Raw genomic sequence first — 25,189 nt, 5'->3', positions numbered from 1 at the left:
TGCTTGTCAAAAGGTTGCAAAAGGTGATCTCATGTCCTTGGGACACACCAACGGTCGTAAGTATGAGTTGCTTGCCAAACATATGAATATTGATTGCATGATCATAGGGGTGCTGCAAAGGTCATAAGTGTGAAAATGGTCATGTCACTTTTTCAGTGCCATTGGAACCTTGAAAGGTCACTAAATGAACTGTTGTAAGTCAAGGACTACCTGTATCCCTGCGAGTGGTGTTTCCATTTCCACATGTGCAGATTGACCGTAACTGTACTTCAGTCCGCCGCTGTTCTGACCTATGCTTCCCCAGAGCATGAAGCAAACTCTGTCCAACAAAAAACCCTTTTATTAATTTATTGTGAATTCTTGTCATTCACATCCAACAAAGTCTTTCAAGGGACGATTTACAGTCACAGACCTTATCTGGCTTGGAGAGCTGACAGGCCGAGATCTGCAAAACTTGGCAAGGAGTCTCGGAGAGTCACAAACCAATTAAGGAAACTAATTGTCTCCTGCAAACTCCACTCCCCTTTTGCTCCTCTTTTATTTCCTCTGGGAGGGGCCATTCATCGTCCATCTGTGGCCTTACTCCCAAGTCGACCCCTGTTCTTTAGCTGTCCCCTTCATCTGGCAACTCTGCACATGCACACACTGGGAACAGACTCCAGCTGTTTGTCTGCCTCACTGATGTCTGACTCTGAAGGCATACGGCTCTGGCCCCCTCTCTACCTCCAACACAGAGCCCTCATCAGAGCCTTCCCCAGACTCCAGAACTGGCCCATGTTCCTCTCCAACCTCCTCATTGTCTGAATCTGCTGCCAGCTGTGCTGGCCACTGGCAGGCCACTGGCAGGCTACAACAGCCGCACACAATGGGATAATAAGATTGAAAGTATTTACATACTACTATAAAATATTTAGGCATGATGTACCTGAACACTTAAGTCTGTATTGAGAGAAATCAGTGATCAGGTGGCCTGCTTGGTTAAATCAGTGTAAATATCCAATATTGATCTGATTCATATATTACTGGAACTTCAAACATGGAAATTTTATTAGTCCTTATTCTTGGCTTCTTTTTCTAACATTCTTAAATGATGTCAAGTTTAATTCAGTATCAGTATGCCTTGCCAAAGAAACTGACCCCTGGAGGATGAATTTAAGTTTTCCTTCTAGGACTTCTAAAAAATATGAATTCTACAGAAAGGCAAAACAAACTTGAACACATTCAGCTCCTTGCTTTTTAATGTCATCGCTCTGAAGGAAAATCTCAGTCAACAAGGGGAAACATTAAAGTGACACACAAAAACACAGCGAAGTAAAAAGTAAAGGAAGAATCCAGGACATAACTATAAATTCAACCGGTTGCACTAACCGCACAAAAGGTCATACATCACAGGACACTCAGGGATTCCTCCCTGATGGAGAGACGCATTTGAGCTCCCACGTTTAACAGGTGTTAAAACAAACATTTCCAAGTTGTTCACCTACCTGATCAAAGAGAGCTTTCCAGTGCTGAGAAGTTAGAGGCAAGGCATGAAGGAAAGAAAAAAAGAGAAAGGGGGGGAAATTGTTAAGAACAAGGAAATGCAACACACGTCAGCACTCTGCTTGAAAGAAACAAAATACAATATAGGGAATGTAGGAAAGGGAAGATCTGCTTCTTTTAGTCTAATCTGGGGCTGGTGTGGGGGATGTATTTCCACCCCAAACCGCACACACCCAAACCCCTTCACAGCCAAATTCAGAAGCTTTTTTTGGTAGAGCATGGCTTTCATTTGCAGAGTATTCTGCAGAGAGTTAATTTCAGTACAGCTTTATTGACTTTTCAAAAATGGTTTATTTATATATTGCAGAGAGTTTCGTTTCTTTCAGTCGGGGCACCGTGGCAAAGATCATTATTAATTTGTTTGCTTGCTTGCTATTTATTCCTATCTATCACCCCGCAATCTGACAATTCTCATCACCTTACGTGATCTACAATATAGCAACAAATGGGGCCTTCTGTTTTCGACTCCCTTCCCCTCTCAGAAATGTGGGACAATGAACAGTTTCTCCCTAGATGTTCTACAAGTCAGACCCCACAAGAGGAGGTAACAGCACTCAGGTATACATTTCAGAATCTTTCAACCTCGAAGTGCAAAGACCCAGAAGTATAGATAGTCCTCACTTAATGACATTAATTAAGACTGGCAACTCCATAGGTATAGGTAGTCCTCAATTAATGATGGCAATTAAGACTGCTAACTCCATATGGGTATAGGTAGTCCTCACTGAATGATGGTAATTAAGATTGGCAACTCCATAGAAGTATAGATATTATACCTATAGGTATAGGTAGTCCTCACTTAATGGTGGTAATTAAGACTGGCAACTCCACATAGGAATAGGTAGTCCTCACTTAATGATAGTAATTGGGATTGGCAACTCCATCACTAAATGACATGCTCATATAGCACGATGGGATGTGACTGCTGATTTCTGACAGCAGTTGAGGTAGTTCTGGTTGCTGTTATTGAGCGAATCCTGCACAGTCATTAAGCGTGCTGTCACATGATCATCATTCGAGACTCCCTGGCAGCTTCCCCACTGCTTGTTGGCATTCTGGAGTCCCGTGACTGTCATAATTGAGATCCAATTGCCAAGCACCCGAATCATGATCATGGTTGCAAGTATGAGGACCGGCCATGAGTCTCTTGTTCAGTGCTGTTTGAATGGCTGCTGAACAAGTAGTCATAAAGCAGGGACTACCTGTGTTAGGGGAAAATGCAAAATCCTTTCTTTCCCATTCTTTTATGTTCTTCTGTTGGTTCTGCGATATTTCCAGAGCTTTGGAAGGAACCTCACCCTTCCATTTTTCAATTCTTTATTCTTCTTTTTTTCTAGCGCTAACGCACAACTCATCAATTTTTACACAGTTGCGTGGACTCAGGAGGTGATAATTAAAATACTACTTCTACGTTGATTGCAGGAGGAATAGCAATAAGAACTTGCATCACAAATGAGAAAGACCAGCAGATGCCACACTAAGAAAAAGATCGTACAACATCTGCCAGTCAAATCTGCTACGTGGGATTGGCCTGCTTCAAAAAATGGTTGGAGAATCCAGGATTTACACATTAGCAACGATCAAGTTCTTCCCTAAGTGAATATTCAATTACATACAATTTCCACTTGTCGCTGTAAATCTTCCCCGTGATTTACCGTTCACTCTCAGTTTTCTTTAATGGGCTTCCAAAAGCGGCCAGACAAGGTTGCAATATTACAGCTCAGCTTTTATTGAAAAACTTCCCTGGTAGGGCATTATTATGTGCTGCCAGTATTACTATCACCACCACTTTTGGCCATAAGGCCATATTGTCGTTGGTGAAAATGCCCAAAGATAGGGTTGGTGGGGAAACAAAACCTTCAGTGATATACAGGTAGTCCTCTCTTAGCAACTCTTCGAAGTTATCATGGACCTCCCCAGATCTACTTATGACTTGGTTCCAAAGTTACAATGGCTGCAATCCCCTCTCGCACCCCATAGTCATGTGAAGCATAGGTGGTTATTCAGCAGGTTCTGACCAGTTCTGGAGAACCGGTAGTGGAAATTTTGAGTACTTTGGAGAACCCGTAAATACCACCTCTGACTGGCCCCGCCCCCATCTCTTCTCTGCCTCCCGAGTCCCAGCTGATACAGCAGTGAATGGGGATTTTGCAGTAATCTGTTCCTGCCACACCCACCAAGCCACGCCCATAGAACTGGTAGTAAAAATTTTTGAATCCCACCACTGATATGATCGCATTTTGGACACTTGGCAACTGGTTTGAATTTATGGCTGTATGTAGCACCCCATAGTTACGTTATCGCCATTTTGGCTGGTTTTTGGCGTTTACTTCTGTTTTCTGGCAAAACGCATGCATTGAAGAAAAGGGGTTCATTTAATGACTGCCACAGAAAACATTGTAAAATTTGGCACGGTCATTTGGTGACCTGCTTAATGACTGCCATGACTTATGAATGCAAATCCAGACTCGATTACATTCATAAGGCAAGAACTGCCTGTATTTCATAAGCGTTAATACAATTGGATACCACTTTGACAAACTGCATCAGTGCTTCTCTCTCTCCCTCTCTCTCTCTCTCTCTCTCTCTCTCTCTCTCTCTCTCACACACACACACACACACACACACACACACACACAGAATCTTTCAGGTATATTGAGACCCAGCTTCTAAAATCCTCTACTTTGAGCTGCATTCTCTTGAAACTCTGAGGAAATTCAATCCTCACAACTTTGGAGGGTACTTTAATGCTTTCTACATAGATTCCTCTCTTTACTATCTTGGAACCATCTTTAATATCAACCTTCAACCTGAGGCCCTGTTTAATATAATCCCACTCGCATGTCCATCATTCCCTTCTAGAATGAATTGACAGATGGGAAGTTTCCTGCATCAGTCAAAGTTTTGCAGAAGATGTATTTTGATGGGGACAAGTCTCTACTCTGACAATTCCCAGTCTTCATTTGTTTTTGCTATTAAAAACGGGCTCACTGGTACAAACCTATAAAGAGCCAAATGCAAATTACTTATTTGTATTCTGCCTTTATTGTTTTTGTAAATAACTTAAGGTAGCAATCATACCTAGTACTGCTTCTGCCTCCTATTATGCTCGCAACAGCCCTGTAGGATGGATTGGGCTGAGAGAATGGGACTGATCCAAAGTCACCCAGCTTGCTTTCATGCCTCAGGTAGGTCTAGAACTCACAGAGTCTTGGTTTCTACCCTGGTGCCTTAACCACTAGACCAGACTGGCTCTTCCAGTTTATAAACTAAACTTATAACTTCCCAACTTATGAACTAAACACCATTTGAGGGCTTGGAAGACATGATACTGTCAACATTTAACGTAGAGGGAAGTAGGCCCCAAGTGCAAGTGCAAGTGCAAGAAAGCTGCTACTTTTCAATAAAATATATGGATGCTAATCCTGGCTGCCATGTAGAATCTATCAACCAGATAGTAAACCGTCCAAGAAAGGCTTGGCCCCTTTTCTTCAACCTTGCACATACCACTTTACAATACATGCAAAGAGCATCAGCCTGAAAAAGGCTCCGCTGGTGTGTCTGTCAAGTAAGCAGAGAGATGGGCGAGTCACACCCACATACTGACCCAAATCAGAAGCTGAAAGAGGGTCATATCGAAGCCTCGTGGGGCTTAATTCCTGCTGAGCTGCGCTGCTCACGCGAACTGGTTGTCTGAAGAGTAACAGAAGGTCAGATGTTTATCAATAATGGATAAACAATAATGGACCTCTGGCATGATCTGATTGCTGACTATAATAGAATAAATGAATTCATCATTCTTAGGCTCTGGGAAAGTCAGAATCCGAATTTGCATGAGCCGTGGCTGCAAATGCAGCACGAAAGCAGTAAGTGAGAAAGAGCCCACTGCTTGATGCCAGAGCACATATGCTTTGCCCTTGAAAGAGCTCTGGGTTTTCTCCAATTTCACTATCATCCAGTGCTCCAATGCAAAAGACCAGCCAAACTCATGAAGGGCAATCTCACTTTTACAGGTGTGACAGACCAACTTTGCAAGCGCGAGTTCCAAGTGTGAAAAAGGATCCGTCACTATTTAGCAAAAAGTGCTGCCAGCTTTCACTATGCTAGTTGTTGTTTTTTTCTTTACTACTTCACACATCCCAAGTGTCAGAACTGGAAGCCATCGTTCGCATTGGGCCTTCCGGCCTGCCACATTTAATGCTGTGGGAAAATGGGAGGGGGGATTATATGGAGTATGAGAGGTATATAGTCAAAATAACTTTCCTTTCTCGGAGAGTCATCTTGCCCTGAACCTGGAAGAGCATGACCAGAAGCATCTCCAGTTGGGGTGGTGCCTGATTGGACCATGTGATAGACATAGGGGTACTGGGCAGGGACTTGGACTTTCATTTGGGTGGGGAAAACCTGGAACCTTTCAGATTCAGGTTTTCCCAGATGTGCCAATATGACATCTCTAATAAAACGGAACTTTGAGGAACTTCAAGTCTCGGAGTCTTCTTTCGTTGGGGGTGTTACTTGGAACCCTGACATTAACCCGAATCTTCTTTAAAAACTGTAACCAGCTCCCTGAAACTTGGGGCGCTGTCCAGGGTCCTGAGCACCAAACACCAACCTGATACCAGGCAGCATGAAGACTCAGGGAAGATGGAGGAAGGGACACCAAGGTTCTCCTGCAGCCCATCAAGTCTCCGCCCTGGAACTCTCATCTGGACACTCAGAGGGCAAGGCTCATTCGCATCCAGAATACAAGCGGTCCTTGACCTACGACCACAATTGAGCCCAAAATTTATGTTGCTAAGTCAGAAATTCGTTAAGTGAGGTTTTCCCTCTTTTACGACTTTTCTTGCCACGTTTGTTTAGTGAATCGCTGCAGTTATTACACTAGTAACGCGGCTGTTAAGTGAATCTGGCTTCTTCCCCCAATGCTCGTCTGAAGATCGCAAAAGGTTATCAGGTAGCCCTGGGACACTGCAACCGTCACAAATATGAACCACTTGTCAATCACGTGACCTTGGGGATGCTGCAATGGTCATAAGTGTGAAAACGGCCACGTCGCTTTTTTCAGCGCCATTGTAACTGTGAACGATCACTAAATGGGATATATACATATATAATGGGACTATCTGTATATTTCCCATAGATAGACTGATCTTTCTAATCCTGAAAAGCATTTGGTTCAGCAGTGAAATCCCTCCGATGGAAAAGGGACTCTGTCCTTTAGGGGAAGATGTTAGGAGAGGCAGGGAGGAAAGCAGGAGCAAAACCAGGCTGCAATCTCTTCTTTTTGCCAGGGGGAAAAAAAAGACTGAAGCAGAATGCTAATCAAAAGATGCCACTACCGACAGAACATCCTCTGGATCACTTTCCACAAATTCTGGCTGCCCTCAGGGTTCAACCAGCCTCTAGAGCTGGGCCTTTGACAGCCTTTAATGGAAGGCAATCTTTAATTTGCTACAAAACCGGATGGTTTTGGCCAGCAAGAACCTGTCCAAAATTCCAAAGAACTTTTCATTTTTTCCCTGAGTCATGGATCGGCTCCAGCGGTGAAGTTGCTGCAGATTTCATCCCACTATCTAACATCGCTTTTTAATGTTTCTGCAGCGGAAAAGGAACATGCCCACCGAGGCAAGCCCAGTGATTGCAAGATGGAATTAAAAAAAAAACCAAGATTGGAGACACTTTAAATGCTAGACATTCAAGGAGCTATAATTAGGGAGGTTTAAAAGCCGGTTTGCTTCTGAAAGGCTGGTTCCGGTCTCTTGTGTAATATTAAATGCAGCTTCTTCTCTCTAATTACATGTATTGTTAAACACAGCTTTCCCAGGTAATAATACCAGGCTTATGATTACTCCCTGGGAAAGAAATCCAGCAAGTCAAATGTCTTTAAATATTAAGGATGGGTACAAGAGTGAAGGAATCTGATACTTCCACTGAGACGGTGTAGAAAATCCTTCTGTAATCACCATATATTCCTGGGAAATCTGAATTCAGGGCCAATGGGGGGGATTAAACCACCACCCAAACCTCCCTTCTCTTAGCGAATGTAAGCCTATGACAGGAGTCTATCAGCTTCTTGCTCTCAAAGATGCATTGTGTGCAGTGGTGGGATTCAAATAATTTAATAACTGGTTCTTTGTCCTAATGACTGGCTGAGAGGGTGTGGCCATGGTGGGTGTGGCCAGGGGGTGTGACAGGCACTACTTGGCCTCCTGGGAGCAAAAATGGGTCGCAGAGGGGCACCACCCCACACTCCATTTTGGGCCTAGTAGGCCTTCTTGCAGTTCCTGGGAGAAAAAACAGGCCACGTGGGGGACGCCCCTCCCCTCCGAGCCCCATTTTGGGCCTAGTAGGCCTCCCTGCTGCCTCCTTGGAGCAAAAATGGGCCGAAGGGGGCCGCGCTGCACCCCCCTGTGCCCCATTTTGGGCCTAGTAGGCCTCCCTGCACTTACCTGGGAACCAAAACGGGGCGCATGGAGACTCCTGGAAGAGGCGGGGCAGGAAGGGGCGGGGCCATCTAGCAATTTAACAACCGGTTCGCCTGAACCAGCCCAAACCAGCTGAATCCCACCGATTGTGTGTCTTGAAAAATTGGGACGCACCACTGGGCTCTGGGGTCTTTCATGCCTTATTTTTAAATGCTTTATGTTATTGCTCTCTAAATGACTATCTTAGCCAAGCACAGCAATAGGGCAAGTACAACTCTCTGCAAGGATCTAAAGTCACTTATTTTGCTCACTCAGCTAGAGGCTTAAGCTATTACATGCAAATGATTGTCCTCTCTATTTCCTATCAGATCTTACTTCACTTAATGAAAGAACTTGCTTTCAATATTTTTTAAAGAAGAAGATCATTTGGCACAGTCTCTCATGGCTGGAATGCTGCTTTCTTGCAGTTGATTTAGTTACAAAGTAGATTAACAGTGTATGAACAAATATCTATGAAGATTCTCTCTGTCATTCTGGTCATGGTGTCAGGCCTGCAGCCAGTTCCTTTTGGGATCTTTGGCCTGCCACACCAATATTCTATTCTAGTATGCTGTTTCATTAGTGTGGGAATTGGGAGGGGGAATAGTAAGGAGTAGAATGTGATGTTGCCAAAATAAAATTCCTTTCTAGAATCCAAGGTCATCCTTTGTCACTACACCTCTGCATCTGACTGGAACTGGATGGATGGAACTGCCAGCATGGCAGTGGGAGATTGGACCATGTGATGGACTTGTGGGTGTGGGGGCAGGATCTTGAACTTTCAACTGGGTGGGGAAAACTGGGAAGCTTTCAGATTCAGGTTTTCCCAGATGTGTCAACATGACTCTCTTAATAAACTGCTTTTAATTTATGAGTAGCGGCTTTTTTGTAAGTTGTGGATTCAATCTGTTTGAAGTTGGAAGATTGGAGGGGGGTTGCTTTTTTCTTCTACTCCTCTCAGGCAAAGTGGCATTTGGACTATCTCTCAATCTCGGAATGGAGAGAGAGAGCAAAAAGTTGAAATAGCCACTTGAACTAACTATGTGAAAAGATTTATATTATAACTGCAAGAGGTGATTGCTGAGTTGTTTTGAAAGCTTTATGGAAGTTTTTGATGTTCTGCTCCTGATTCCCTGTGAAAGGGAGAGCCAAGATGGCCTGCTTCCGTCTTCTTCTTCGCACTTATAAATAAAGTCTGCCTTTTGAAACTACCTTTGAAGAAAGTCTGGCTTTATATTATCCCCCCTGAAGGACTCTTGGAGCCTCTCCTGTTACGTGGTCTTTCTGGATTTGGATTATTTGATTTCTTTTTTTTTCCCGAGTGACTTCTTGGCTTGGAACTGTGATGGAGAGTTAATTTTCACTTTTGGATTTGTCTGTCTTCTCGGACTTGCTCAGCTGCGTGCTTCACAGACGTCATTTCTTTTGCAAAAGATTTATACTCATCTCTGAACTTAGACAATGGGGCCCAGAAAACCACCCTCAGGCAAAGCAGCCTCGGCACCGACCTCCTCTACATCCAGTCCAACGATTCAACAGACAATAATTTCATCATTTTCACAACAAGAAAGGACTGGAGAAAGTTCAAAAGATTTATCTGTTACTCAAATGTTTCAGGCTCTTATGCAGGGACAAAATGAGTTGAAAAAGGAGGTGGCAGATTTTAGAGAAGAGCTTAAAAGTGTGCAGCAACAAATAACAGAAAATAAACAGAGAATTGGTTTATTGCTGGAGGAGGGCGCGGCTGGGCTGGGGGAGGAGGTTAAGGCAGTCCAGAAGGGGAATATAGAACTGGAAAATTTTATGGCAAAGATAGAACTTGAAAGAATGTCCTTCTTTCTCAGATTCCAGAACCTACCGGAGACAGAAAATGAAAATCTTAAGGATATTATGAGTACAATTTTAGCAGAATATATTAAAAGAGATAAAGAACAGTTGTGATGGGATATGGATCTGGTTTATAGGATTAATTCAGCACATGCCAGAACACATAATGTTCCAAGGGAAGTACATGTTAAATTTCTTAGGAAGACCACGAGGGATGAGATTCTAGGGGCTCAGGGGGGGGGAAACCACTAAAATATAAAGATAAAGAAATTGCCATTCTTAAGCAAATTCCAAAAAAAAATAAGAGATAAGAGGAGGAAGTATTCCTCCTTATCAAAGAAATTATATAATAAAGGAATTTGGTTTAGATGGTTATTGCCAGAAGGAATGCTGATCTTCTCGGAGGGAAACAGAATTAGAATTAACACAGTTGTGGAGGCAGAGGCCTTCATTAAAAAACATAGTGCCCTCCTAGAGGACGGAAATATAAGAAGTAGTGAAAAAGGCAACAACACACAAGACATGAAGGAGGGAGGGGCTCCGGCTCCACCTGGGGACAGAGGGGAGGGAAGAATAATGGAAAGACTCTGGTCACAAAAATAAATATATCTGGAATATCATTGTAATTGTTGATATATTAGAAAGTGGCAAAATAAATGATTGAACACATGGTTGATATAATGTAAAATAAGATGCTGTTTCTGCTTATCTTTTATCTTTTGTTTTGTTTTTCCTTTCTGTAAAAGTTGTGAGAATTGGGGAGATTCCTACCTCTAGCATGATGGAGCTGCCAAAAAAATTTTTGTATATCCACCTATCCTTTTCCCATAAATTTTAAAAAACAATAAAATTCTTTATAACATAAATTGGAACTTTGAGCAATACTTTGCCTTGGAGTCTGATTTAATTTTGGATGTTACTTGGAACCCTGACACATGGTTATCACAAAGGTCCTTTTTCAAAAGGCAACTGGATTTTGTTTTCCCCCGAAGACCTTTCGCTTGTCTTCCAAGAAGCTTCTACAGTTCTGATGGATAGGTTGATAAATCCTTCCATCCTCCATCATTCGATCAGAACTGAAGAAGCTTCTTGGATGAGAAGCTCCTTCAAGGAAAAACACAGTCCAGTTGCCTTTTGAAAAAGCACCTTGACCATACAGCTACCTCTCTAGCAGTCAGCAGCCTTCCTGACTTCCTAGATTTCAATTAGATCCCAGGGAAGCCATCGAAAGGAAATTCTTCAGGAGATATAAGTTGCCAAGGAGGTTTCCAAAGTGCAGCCACAGCAGCAGTAGCCACCTGTAGCAGCTCAGTCAAAAAAAGTGAGGGGAACAGGAGCTGACGTCGCAAAGACACGATGTGCAATCTTGGAGCTCCAAGATTGCAGTCTATACTTTTGCCGCTGGACAGTCATTTTGGACCTAAACCGTCCCGAAGAGACGGTGACAGGGAAGAGTACGTCTTGCTGATCTCAGGGACATCGCAAAATCCCTGATTGATCCAAGAGAATCTCTTCTTGCCAGTGACAGAAGCGCAGCCAAAAGCTGCTGAAGTTGGGACAGCTCCGGAACGGGAGGAAAGCAGAAAGAGAAAGTGTGTCCATCTGGTGAGGAAATTTTATTGTTTTGAAAGAGACTGCCCCCCAAAAATCAAAGCTTAAATTAAACTTGCAAAGAAAAGAAAAATAAGCGGCGAAATTAAGCTATATTGGACAGTGTGTTATCCTTTTTTTTTTATGGACGGAAGTTTTGTAAGTATTCCCTACTTTTTAAAGTGAAAGTATTGGTTTTTCTTCTTCTATTTCTTTTTTTTAACCCATGGATTAATTTTTTTTCTTTATTTTTATAATATTGGTTTGGAGGGGTTTTTTCTCTTTATTTTGCTCCATTTAAGAATTCTGTTTCTTTTAAGCCTGGAATATAAAGAAGATATAAAAGGAATATAAAGACGGTAGTAACATCAGAGGGAAAAGAAGTTACACTGCCACTTGGAGATTGGAGGCTGAGTCTTGGGAATATTGCTTTCTCTTTTTTCTCTTTGATCATTTTGACTTTGCACTTCAAAGGCTTCAGCTTGTTTACAGAAGAGGTAAGGAGAAGAGCACGGGTTGTTTACACAGATGCTCTTTGGATGCTTCTTTGGCAGCTGGAGTGAAGTGATAACAAAACCTTATTTTGAAACTAGAGTGGCAGTGTTTACTAGTTGGAAGTATGGCACAACAAAAAGAAACCATAACATTACAACCAATTATGTCTGAAATTCAAAAATTATTAGAAACAACAGAGAGAATTGAGAAGAGATTGGAAAATATAGATTGTAATGCAGTAAAATTTGATGGAAAAATTGAAGATATCCAGCAAATGGAAAAAGTGGAGGTTAGAGTCCTAAAAGCCTAAGGGAAAAAGGAACAAAGAGGCAAGATAATTGTGGATACTGACAGTGAACTGAGTGTGGTTGGAGATGGAAAGAGTGGAACATGGAAAGGGAAGATAGATGGAAAGGAGCTCTACCCCAGATTTCAAGGTTTAGAAGAAGAAAAAAGAGAAGAATTGATGGATCCAAGGAGAGAAACTTTGACAAAAGCACTACTGATAACCAAAGATAAGCTGATTAAAGAAGGGGCGGAGGGTCTCGAGATTTTACAAGATATGCAAAAAGCAACAACTTGCGAAGAGAAGTCCACACACATTTGATTCAAGAAATAACCAGAAGACTAATTCCACAAATGGCAAAAGACACAAGACTGCACTATTACTGGAAAGACACAGGTTGAGATATGAAAACTAATAACAAAATATTAGTTAAATTTAGTTAAAATTAGAGCATTATGTTAAAAATGAAGTGATAATGGATATAGTTAGATAAATAATGATAACAATGTACACATATGTATTGGTTTGATAAGAGGAAATTTGGTATAAATTCTAAATGGTGATCATGAAAGGAAGTTTAGAAACTCTGTTATGTATAAAAGCTTATAATATTTTTTAAAAAGAGTAAGTCAAATTTAGTTAAACTAAGACCAAAAAATAAAACATAAAAATGAATTATGACGGATGTTGTTAAATAAATGATTGATAATGATAATAATGTAATATTTGTATTGATATGATAAAAGGGAAATTGGATATAAATTGTAAACAGTGATTAAGAAAGAGGGTCTAGAAACTTTGCTATTAAACATAATTAATTTTTTATTTAGAAAGTGTCATAAAGATGTAATGTTGCTGGATGATATTGAGAATAGATAAGGGAATGCCATAATGTGGTTTTGCTTTAAATTTTGGAATATTTTATATTAAGGGACGTAAAAACAATCATAGTCATATGAAGATTGAGGTATGATGATAGTAATATATATATATTTGATTTAAAACATATAATTTGATATGAATTATAGGTGATGACTGTGGAAGGGATGCACGAAAGCTCTTTGTAACCAATTGACACACTCTTTATAATTTGTAATGGAAGATATTTTTGTGGTGTTTGTTGTGTTTTGTCTGTTTGTGTTTATTCAAAAATAAAAAAAATATTTTTTTAAAAAAGTGAGCTCAGAAACATCAAGAGAAATTCAAAAGTTGCTCTCAAGCTCCCTGAGGATGGGAGGGGGGGGGGAAATATAACTCAGAAGCTGCTTTCAGCGGGAAGAAAAAATGAAAGAAATGGCAAGGCAACAAAGATGATCTCTCACCTGTGTTTTGTGGCCCTTGTTCCTATCAGTTGAAGTTTATTCCTGTAATCTCCAAAGTGATCTTTCTGAAATGTTAACCTGCAATGGCAGGGGAATTCTGGGAGTTGAAGTCCACAAGTCTTAAAGTTCCCAAGTTTGGACACCCCTGGATTATGGTAATAAGCCTTCCATCCTATGGGCAACCTGTGGGTTCTTTTGTCTGCACAGACTCAGCCACTTTAAGGGACGAACCCACATTAGAAGTGCGGCAAGAAATCTTTTCTATAAATAAAAATACCAATCAATAAAAGTGCCAGCGAGAGCAGCAGAAATCTGGGAGATTTACTCCTATGAACTTGTACTTAGGAGTAAATCCTATCAACTTCAGTAGGGCTGTCTTAATCCATCCTTGAACCTAGCTTCCATCTATTCACCCCTAACTCTCAGCTTATTTAGCTGTTCATGTTTCAGGACCTAGCCACAGGAGATGCTAGATATTTGGCACGCCCGTATGGGATGGCAGGATTCTCGTTTAAGACCACATTCACACAACACTGTCAGACACAATCTTTAGCCTAGAACTCACGCGCACCCAACTCATAGTTAATGTCTGGTCCAGGGTGTTGTACAAAGCCTGAAAACGGGGTTAGCTGAATGAATGGCAATTCATCGTTTATTGATAGGAGAGTCTATGCATAGCTATAGGGTTGAACAGTGGGGTCCTTGGTGCTTTCTGAGGGTTGCAAACCCCACCATTTATTTATTTCTTTTTAAAATCTTCCCATCTCCATCACAGACATTTAGCTGTGGGATATGGGTCATGCCAATACAACCCATTGTATAGCAATAGCATTTAGATTTACAGTATATACTGCTTCATAGTGCTTTACAGTACTCTCTGGGAGGTTTACAAAGTCAATGTATTGTCCCCAGTCATCTGGGTCCTTATTTTACCAACTTCGGAAGGATAGAAGGCTGAGTGAACTTTGAGATGGTCAGGATTGAACTTCTAGCTATGAGCAGAGTCAGCTTGCAATATTGCATTCTAATTACTGCACCACTAAGGTTCTGTATAAGATATTTTGCAATATTGCATTTTAATCACTGCGCCACCACGGCTCCGTATTAAGATCTTGGGGGCTAAGATTGAATGAGAAACAAATAGAGGGGGTTTCAATGAGATTGTGCAATGCACTGTCCCTGAAAACTGCTGAACATGAGTGTAATCCAATCACCCTGGGACCACAAATGAATACGCCTCTGCTGAAAGTATTCAGTAACTGCTATGCATCATTGTCACACTCACTTTGGGCCAGTACACTTTTCCCAAAATGAACCTGCCTTGCATTGCAGTGTAAACAGAACCAGGCCCAGAACATTGTGCAATACTTTAACTCAGCTTGTTATGATTCTATTGCCCAGCCTTCCCCATGATTCCCCATGCCCTTATAATTCTGTTTTCCATTTAGTGAGGGGGGGGACCCCATCAGGTTCTGGAAACAGGGCTTTTTCACATGATCTGCACCTACCTTTCTGGCATGCTTCTGTCCTTTGCTTGGGTCGCCCTGTGTTCTGGTCAAGAAAGGCTGCTCTGCAGAGGGCTGATGTCTTGGCAACTGTGGCTGTGGACCATTGGTTGGAGTAGAAGATGAACCTTGGTTCCTTCCCCCTCTAGGGTTCTGTAATGCAGGAAGTAAAGGGATACATGGTTAGGAAGAAGGTAAGAAACAGCATATGGGTTTTCTGTCTGCCACTTGGGCAGAGTTTAACTTAAAATACAAGCAAAGTTCACCAACTACTTTCTTCAAGGGATCAGATGCTGAATGTCTACGCAATTGTCATCACTCAAGATGACTGTGGTAGGATCAAGCTATTCTCACCCCAGTCTATCGGATTAGAGAATTGAAGATGGAAATCTCCCAGGGGAGAGAGGCAAAGTTGAGATTTGGGTGGGAGGGGTATTTCTCATATGACTGCTAAAAATATCAATCCTGAATGAACAAATTGGCAGTTCAGAGAGTTGTCATGCAGGTGATTCCCATACGAACTTCACCAAAACCTGTAATGGATTCAATACAATACAATAGCAGAGTTGGAAGGGACCTTGGAGGTCTTCTAGTCCAACCCCCTGCCTAGGCAGGAAACCCTATACCGTTTCAGACAAATGGCTATCCAACATCTTCTTAAAGACTTCCATTGTTGGGGCATTCACAACTTCCACTGATTAATTGTTCTAACTGTCAGGAAATTTCTCCTCAATTCTAAGTTGCTTCTCTCCTTGATTAGTTTCCACCCATTGCTTCTTGTTCTACCCTCAGGTGCCTTGGAGAATAGTTTGACTCCCTCTTCTTTGTGGCAGCCCCTGAGATATTGGAACACTGCTATCATGTCTCCCCTAGTCCTTCTTTTCATTAAACTAGACATACCCAGCTCCTGCAACCGTTCCTCATGTTTTAGCCTCCAGTCCCCTAATCATCTTTATTGCTCTTCTCTGCACTCCTTCTAGAGTCTCCACATCTTTTCTACATCGTGGTGACCAAAACTGAATGCAGTATTCCAAGTGTGGCCTTACCAAAGCATTATAAAGTGGTATTAACACTTCACGTGATCTTGATTCCATCCCTCTGTTTATGCAGCCTAGAACAGTGTTGGCTTTTTTGGCAGCTGCTGAGTTCCATGTTGTTGTTTTTTCATATAGGCTGGGCAGTGAGACTTGGGTCTGGAATTCCAAAATTCCATCAGCCAGGATTTCAAAGGGTTCAGGGATGAAGGAGCTTGTTGCTTCTCCAAGATAACAAACCAAGCCCAAGATATTCCATCTGAACATGGGAGATTACACCCGATGGAGTGATATTTCACCCTACGTCAGCAACATCCATAAATATTCATTTCTCCCTTGGTTTTTACCTGGCATCCTATGAGAATTCCTTTGCATGTGTGCCCTGCCCATGTAAGCCCATTTCTACTATCCGTGGAATCTAGCAACTTGTGAAGTTGCTGGGATTTATTCACAAAGAAACTCTAGCTTCCCTTTGAGGATGCCATAAATCTGAAGCTGTTTCCATGAAACAGTCCAACCAGTTATACAAGCCTAAAACTAAACTGCTTGGGTTTGCCTTAAGTTTACACCACAGCTTGGTCTTCTCCAACACATCTGTTGATGGGCTAGAAATGTAACACCCATCAGGTCTCAATCAGCAGGCAGGGCCCTAAATCAGAAAAGGCTTTTGGAGATTGTCTTTATGGTCTAGATACCTTTAACACGTAACAGGATAGGCTACACTTCTTGAACTGCAAAAACACCTTTCAGGCAATAAACATTTGGATAATGTTTGATTTAATGTGCCAAGATGGTTTCATACAAGAACAAGGGATGGGGTTTAGTGCACAGTGACATACTCTCTTGGAAAAGTTCTAGACTTGAACCATGGTTTACAGGCCTTCTATACAATTTTTTAAAAAATCATACTATTTTCTCAGTATTTTCTCCGCCCACACCTCATGTTTCAGATAATGGCAGGGAGATTCTTAGTTTGCAAAGAGGTGCTTCAGGATGACTCCATTCCCTAAGAGAGTTTTTCCTAATGAGATGCCTTCCAAACATCTGGATTACGTCTGTTAGACCAAAGATCAATCTTACCCGTTTAATGCACTTGAGGAGCATGCATGAACTGGGTGGGAAACCCAGCCATTGAGGCAGGGGGCTTATGCCAAATGGACAGCTATATAATTTTCACAGGAAAGCTGAGATTTTCCAAATTTTCTTTCCGTTTGGAGATCTTTGGTTAGTTGGTTGTTGTTGTTGTTTAATTATGTCAAGCCATTTTGGCCTTAAACTATTGCTTCCAAGCTACTACAGTGTGGACTTCTGGCAATCCTGTTGTTATTATTTTTTTAAAGACTCTAGAATCTACAGAAAACAGATTTGGGAACTGTGGGAGCCTTCAGAGTTCATAGACTTCACAGCCCTGCCCTATAGCCCATACCAAACCGGATGCACATTGCAAGAAGGGAAAAAAGAGAGCAATTCTAAAGAACTGTAGTGGTGCCCCATTCAGAAAGAATAAACTTCCTTCCTTCTCATTAGGTGGCCAATAAACTTTGGCCACCTAATGAGAAGGAAGGACTCACTGGAGAAAAGCCTAATGCTGGGGAAGATTGAGGGTAAAAGAAGAAGGGATGGCAGAGAATGAGGTAGCTGGATGGAGTCACCGAAGCAGTTGATGAGCTTGAATGGACTCCAGAGAATGGTAGAGGACAGGAAGGCCTGGAGGAACGTTGTCCCTGGGGTCGCGATGGGTCGGACATGACTTTGCGACTAACAACAAGAAACTTCCTTGAATCTTCTGAGGTAGCCCATTTCTTTAAAATGTATTAAGAATTTATTGAGAAGCTTGGAGAATTTTGCACATCCCGCACAGAGTGAAACCAGAGGAAGATTCACACGGATTCCCCTCTGGAGAAGAAGAATGGAATCAACAAAGTGTTACTTGGCTTGTTTTTCCAGTGGTCAGTTTTCAGAAATACAGAATACAGAAAAGAATGGTCTTCCTTAGAGTCCTGCCAGAATGAGCATCTACAGAATTACTCCTCGGAATAAGGCAATTCATTGTACAGATGCTTAAATATATGTGCGATCTGTCTATCCCTGGGACCTCTCAGCAATTCATCATGCAACAACAATGGGTTAAGAGCAAAGCGGGACATCTTTAAATCTTCCAGAAGAGAGTTGTGGAGATGAAGGGGGATGCATCCACCAAGAAAGATGCTGTACTTGGTTAAATAATAAGTTCTCTGTTTAAGAATCTTTAGAGATTAAGGCTTAAAACGAAGTTAGGCTGCTTAGTAAGATTGGAAGTTCACATTTAACGCACAACGTCACAGTTAATGAACATGCATATGGACACATTCTAAACAGGCTGTGGGGGCTTCAGAGAAATGTAGTTTTGACAAGACGTTTTCAGAAATTCTAGAGGTCATTTCTTGTAAGCAATGTTAACATGAACTAAGGAGGAACTACATTGGCAGAGATGAGCTGAGAGTAATAACCTGTAGCTCAGGCATACATGTTGTGGGAAAGAGAAGTGATAAAGCCTGCATCATGACACAAACCCCTTCGTTTCTATCCTGATATCAGAACACAAGTATGAAAGTTTGCGTCATGATGTCACTGCACACATGTCATAGTGGTTTGCACTTAGGGCTTGCAGTGAAAGCAATACAATTATATTGGGAATTCCCTAAAGGAGTGGTTCTCAACCTGTGGTCCGCAGGCCCTTGCTGGGGGGGAGAGGGTGCAATGTCATAACAGGGAATCCACTAAGGCTTGAAAAAATGATATGATTTAAATTTTGACTTAAGTCTTGGAGTTCCATGCATGGTCACGGTCCATGACCACAAAAGGTATTTAAACGGTGAAGAAAAGGTTGAGAACCAGTGCTCTAAAGAATTCAGGGCTTGCTTCAGAAGCCTTTCCAAATTATAGTGTGTCATGTTATATATTAATGTTCTCATGCCATCAACCAGAATAAGTTAAGGGAATGACATTAATGCAATGTACAACAGGACGCAGTTATTCAGCCAGAGAGAGGCACAGTGGCAATGAGTGATAAACCTAAAGCAATTATCCAGCACTGAAGTAGGAAGTAACAATAGTCTAGATTTAAACACTGATTTAGCAGGGTTTACACATGAGATTAAAGAATGTTTGTTTTAGCCCTGCTTTGTTGAATAAATCATAATGGTGGGGTTCACATATCAGATCCCTCCCGAACCAAACCAAAGTATGAATTTTCATGATGAATGAAGCCAACCGCCATTCTGTTTTTCTATGAACTCTCTCTAAGTAAGCAATTTAAGGAACCTGTTTGGTTCTCAAAGCAGCCCTGCAAGGCAAGCAGGTGAGCCTAAGAGATGGGATGGGCAAAGATCATCATGTGCAGCTCAATAGGAGCCATGCAATAAGGCCAAAATGGACCCAGTATATGAGATGTGTTGACACTCTGTTCTTTTTTATGGCAATTGCTCATTCAACTTTAACTCAGCTGCTGAGTTATAACCGCCATTCCTGGACATATATATATGCAGCCAGTCTATCTTTCTATGACCCAGTCGGGTAATTTCCCAGCCAATGAATTTTCAGCAATTCAATGCTGACAGGGGAGCTCTGAAAGACCACACATCTGGAAGTTGCCTGGTTTGAGAAACACTTGGCTGCCTGTTTTAGGCTATTGTTTAGTAATAAAGATTTGAGAAGAAAGACACAATCAATTTTAAAAAGCTATTGTTAAGTCTCATAATTAAAACCAAGAAATGCATCTGTTTTTTTAAAAAAACTCGCTCTTCCTAAATTGGTGCCTCCGGTCGTAAAGGACTTCAACTTTCATAATCCCCAGGATGGCTGTTGTGTTGTTCAACATATTCAGAAGCACCAGGTCGGGAAAGGCGAAATATATGCTTAATAAGAGGGGAAACACCACTGGCCATTCTATTTATTATTCAGTGTCCCAGAGATTAAAAGGGAGGGGAGGAAAGAAAGCTAAAAAGCTCTGGTCCTAGGCACACTTTCCCACGGGTGAATTCAGCAAGGCTACTTCCCCGCAACCTGCGGCAGGAAACCTACAAAGATTCCGGGAAGTATCTTCCGACTTTCTCTTCCTATTAAAAAAAATAAAAATCATACTTCCCTCTCTGGGATGCTAAGGTTTACTTTTCAAGAGCTCGAAGCCCACGGAGGGGCGAGCGACCCCCATCGACAGACTTACGTCCTCTGCAGCGCCGGGAAAGCCCTCCTCCGCGCTCTCCAGGACCTCGATCGCTTCTGCCTCGGAGCAGGCGGCCACGGCAGGAGAAGGCTTGGCAGCTCGGGCTGGCTCCGGCAATCCGTCTCCCATCCTGGGCAGTGGCAGACGCAGGCCTCAGCCGCCGATCCCCTCCCTGCCCACCTCGGGAGGGCGCTCCTTTCTCTCGGGGGCGCGGGCGGCCGAGAAAAGGGACGGGGCACGCCCAACTTTCAAAGCCGCCTCCGCAACGCGCGGCTGTCCCGGCGCCCTTCCATTGCCGCTCGCAGCCCGGGACCAAGAGGTCGCCTTCAGGAGCGGGAACCCTGCAGGGCGAGAGACGCGGCGGCGCGATCGGGCTCCCCCACGGGCATGATCGGGCTGGCTTGCCTCGGCTCCGAGTCCACGAGTCCAAGGGCTGATCCGCGGAAGGGATCCGCGAACTTATTACGGGCAGCTCCCCCCCTTTTTAGAAAAAATATTGCAGGGAGACTCGGCCAAACTTTTGTCCCTCGGGCAGCGCGTCCCGTCCACTCTCAGCAGACGACCGTTCAAAGCGCCTTCGGGCACGGGGTCCGCGCCGTCGCCTCCACCGCTTTAGTCTCACCGGGAGCCTCGCCGCCGCGCCACGCGGGAAAAGGACACCCGCTCTTCCGTGGCGTCCCCAGAGCCATCGCCGCCTTCATCCCCTCCCCTTTTCTGCCTAGGAAGCGGGGGCCGCGCTCCTTCCCAAGATTGGCAGGGCGCCTCTCCCCGCTCCCCCACCCTCCGGGGCTGCTACACCCCGCAAAAGATTTCCTAGCCCGGGATCCCGGGAGTAGCTCGCCCGCCTAGAGTTGCCGATCCTTCTCCCGGCTTCTGCTGCCGCCTTTACAGGCGCTGCAGAGGCGCAGAAGTTTCCGCCGGCTTTTCCCTCGATGGCGGCGGATGCGGAGCCCTCTCCGGCTGCAAAGCACCGCAACCAACCAGGCAGCAGCCTGAGGAAGGCGAGAGGGCACGCGGGGCGAAGAGCGCTCTCTCCTTCTCTTCTCCGGTGACCTTGCAAAAACAAAAAGGGGGGTCTCCCTCCCAAATGCTCCCGGCGTTGTCAGACTGGCAATCTCGGCGTCTCGATGAGCCGGTAACTCTGCGACCATCTCGGGACGGCCGCCGGCTGTTGCCCTAAGTCCGCTTTGCGGAAGGCGAAGCAGTCGATCGCTGCGAGGACTCAACGGCGACCCGCTTCCAGCGCCGGCAGGGAAAAACCATCCGCTCCCAGCCCGGACGAAACAGCAGCAAGGGCAACGAGGCGAGGAAGAAGCGGCGCTCCGAGCCGGCTGTGGCTCTCAACGGCACGTGGGTTGCCCCGGCGGGCATCTCTCGAGCCCGGAGGGGTGGGGGCGCTTAGAGCGAGAGAGGGAAGCGCGTCCTCGCCGCCGGCACCGGCCTCAGGAGCGCCCTTTGCTGCATTGCTTCGCCGACGCCGACGCCGGGATTTTTCCTCAGGGCGGCTTGGCAAAGCGGCTGCCCGCAAGATCTGAAGGGACGGGATGAGACGGGACCGGGACGGGACCCGACGCGCCCTTCCTGGCTTCCCGCCCAGCCAGCAGCTTCCCCGTCTCTTCCCTCTGTAACTGCGCGCTAAAAAGCCGGGCGGGGGAAGAACAGAGAGAGAGAGACAGGGGGGGGGAAGAGTGATTTATTGGAAGTTTATTAATCGCCCGCCATCATCCACCTCAGCCGCCTCCTCCCCCCCACCTCAGCGAGGACACCCGAAGTGGGATTCCCGATTACTTTCCAGAAAGAGCGGGATCTTGATTAGCATAGCGCCGCCCCCTTGTTTACATAGGGAGAATGACGCGTTGCGGAGCGCACGTGGTCAATGCGCCACCGGTGGAGAGTCCGGAACGAGAGAGCCGGCGGATGGGCGGGGGAGGGGGAGAGGAAGGCTTTCCTTCGGAAATCCTCGGGCAGCAGGTGGCGAAGGGGGCGGGGCTCCACCGAGAGTAATGCCAGGGGCTCGGCTTTTTTTTCCCCTTCAGTAATCTCCGTCGTTCGTTTGTAAATATATATATATGCAAATGAGGCTTTCTGTCAGGATTGGGCGCTATCGTGCCTAGCGTCCCTGCCCTACTGTCCCCGTTTATTCGTACCCATTTCATTCATGCTCATGTTTATTCTTATACCTATTAACTTGTAAACAATTGACAAATAAAATATAAATAAATAAAAGACCGGCTTGGCTTCCTTCTCTCTTATCGCTGCCCGGGAAGGCTATAAAGCAGAGGCCTTCAAACTTGGCAATTTTAAGACTTGTGGACTTCAATTCCCAGAATTCAGCTATGCTGTCTGGAGAATTCTGGGAGTTGAAGTCCACAAGTCTTAAAGTTGCCAAGTTTGAAGGCCACTGCTATGGATCCACCAAGGTCTTTATGAGCCAACCGATGTGCTGGGAAACCACAGACCCTGGGTCCACCTGCAATTGTTTCTCCTCTTGGTATCAGCAGATCCTATAAAGATGCTATAGAGATACACTTAACAACCAGAAGGATCAGCACTAATATGTGCTTCACTCCTGGCTTTCTGACAAACAGAAGGGGAATGTAGGTTCTAGTTTCAGTTCAGTTCAGCTCAGTTTAGTTTTTTAAAACTTAATCTATGTAGTTTTAACGTTTAATATTTTAATTATAAAGATGCTATGAAGAAACAGCTGGTTGACTGCCGCCAGTCTTTAATACAGGTAGTCCTCGGCTTACGACCAAAATTGAGCCCAAAAATTATGCCGCTAAGCGAGATGTTTGTTAAGTGAGTTTGGCCCCATTTTACGACCTTTCCTGTACATCGCTTCAGTTGTTAAGTTAGTAACACGTTTGTTAAATAAATCTGGCTTCCCCATTGACTTTGCTTGTTAGAATGTTGCTAAAATGATCACATGACCCCAGGACGCTGCAGTGGTCATGAATACAAGCCAATTGCCAAGTGTTTGAATTTTGATCACGTGACCGTTGGGAAGGCCGCGATGGGGGTAAATGTGGGAAAGCGGTCATAAGTCAGTTTTTTCAGCGGCGTGGTAAGCTTGCAGTGGTCACTAAATGAACTGTTGTAAGTCAAGGACTATGTGTATTCTTTTCCATACAGGTAGTAGCAATAGCACTTAGACTTATATCCCGCTTCACCCTGCTTTGCAGCTCTCTCTAAGTGGTTTACAGAGTCAGCATATTGCCCCCCAAAAAACAAGGTCCTCATTTTACCCACCTCGGAAGGATGGAAGGCTAAGTCAACCTTGAGCCTGTTGAGATTCGATCTGCCAAACTGCTGGCAGCCAGTGATCAGCAGAAGTAGCCTGCAGTACTGCAGTTTAACCACCGCGCCACCGCACTCTAGATTTAAAACCGCAATTGGGACCCCAAGGCACTTGTTAAGTGATTTGTACCCAGTTTTATAGCCATTTTGGCCACAGTTGTTAAACGGCTGTCAAATATGACTCTGTAACTTAAAATTACTGTAGTGTTTCTATTGGCTCTATCACGAAATTTGGGATCAATCAAAATATTGGAAGATTGTAGATCTTTCAGGAATGCATGAAAGTCAGCTGGGTGACCTGGGACCAGTCACTGACTCTGAACATTCCCCACTCATAGGGTTGTTGTGGGGAAAATAGGAGGAGAAATGAGTATTAGATACGTTCATCACCTTGAGTTATTTGTAAAAATAATAAAGGTTATATAACAATAAATAGGCAAAAACAATGATCAACTTTTTTGGAGTTCTCCCACACATGGAGACCAGGGGTGGGTTCCTGCCAGTTCTAACGACTTCTATAGAAGAGGTTCCACAAATCTACAGTGCCGTTTAGAACCGGTTCCAGCTTCCTCCCCCCGCATGTCTGCACATCATCAAGATGAAGAGCGAGAGGAGGAATTCTGGGAGTTGAAGTCCACAAGTCTTAAAGCTGTTAAGTTTGAACACCCCTGGGGGGGGTTTCCTAAAGGGTTAGGGGTGCAAGTGTCTTGTAACTTGACAGCTTTAAGACTTGCGTGCTTGAAATGCCAGAGTTTCTGAGCCAACATTTTGGTTGCTAAGCAAGAGCATTGTTAAGTGAGTTTCACCATATTTTACAAGTTGGCCACGCCCACCCAGTCATATGGCTGGCAAGCCACTCCCACTCGGTCACATGGCTGGCAAGACATTCCCACCCGGTCACATGGCCGGCAAGCCACTCCCACCATCACATGGCCGGCAAGCCACTCCCACAAAGCAGGCCACACCTACAGAAGAGGTTCTAAGAAATTTTGAAACCCATCACTGATGGAGACATACCTATTACAAATCTCCTTTTGATAAGGCCAGCACAAAATAGTAAGTGTGCATGTGTATTTTTTCCTGAGGTCTGAAGGGGCTCATACTTCCATCCTTCCCATACAAATTACAGGTAACCCTTGACTTAACAACAGTTCATTTAGTGAGCATTTGAAGTTAGACAGCAGTGCAAAAAGTGACTTATGGCTGTTTTTCACATTTCTGACCATTGAGGCATCCCCATGGTCACATGATCCAAATTCAGCTGCTTGGCAACTGACTCATGACAGTTGCATAACATGCTGACTATAAACCACTTAGAGAGCTTAAAGCACTATGAAGCGGTATATACGTAAGCCTAAGTGCCATTGCTGTTACAGTGTAGTCATGTGATCATGTGTAGTCATGTGATCATGTGTGGTCATGTGATCCCCTTTTATGAGCTTCTGACAAGGAGAGCCAATGGGGAAGCCCGATTCACTTAACGCAGGGGTGTCCAAACTTGAGAACTTTAAGACTTGTGGACTTCAACTCCCAGAATTCCCCAGCCAGCAAGACACTCCCACCCAGTCACATGGCCGGCAAGCCACTCCCACCCACTCACAAGTCTTAAAGTTCTCAAGTTTG

The 25,189-nt window shown here is 43.9% G+C and overlaps 1 protein-coding gene across 3 annotated transcripts in view; it reads right to left on the bottom strand.

Annotated features, from left to right (window-relative positions):
• Positions 1-20,404, bottom strand: part of RHBDL3 (rhomboid like 3) — a 144,319-nt gene extending 123,915 nt beyond the window's left edge. For 2 of the 3 annotated variants that reach the window (XM_081933435.1, XM_081933437.1), the window contains exons 1-3: positions 20,270-20,404; positions 15,035-15,184; positions 1,485-1,508 (exon numbers count right to left, since the gene is read on the bottom strand). In XM_081933435.1, coding sequence (XP_081789561.1) covers positions 1,485-1,508; positions 15,035-15,184; positions 20,270-20,398 — 303 coding nt within the window. In that variant the 5' untranslated portion in view covers positions 20,399-20,404. The remainder of the gene's footprint in view (positions 1-1,484; positions 1,509-15,034; positions 15,185-20,269) is intronic. The other variant, XM_081933436.1, reaches the window with a different exon arrangement.
• Between the last annotated feature and the right edge of the window lie 4,785 nt (positions 20,405-25,189).

The sequence above is a fragment of the Natrix helvetica genome (assembly GCF_964273705.1).
Source record: "Natrix helvetica genome assembly, chromosome: 1".
NCBI classification, from domain to species: domain Eukaryota; kingdom Metazoa; phylum Chordata; class Lepidosauria; order Squamata; family Natricidae; genus Natrix; species Natrix helvetica.
This window is presented reverse-complemented; position numbering and strand designations above follow the sequence as displayed.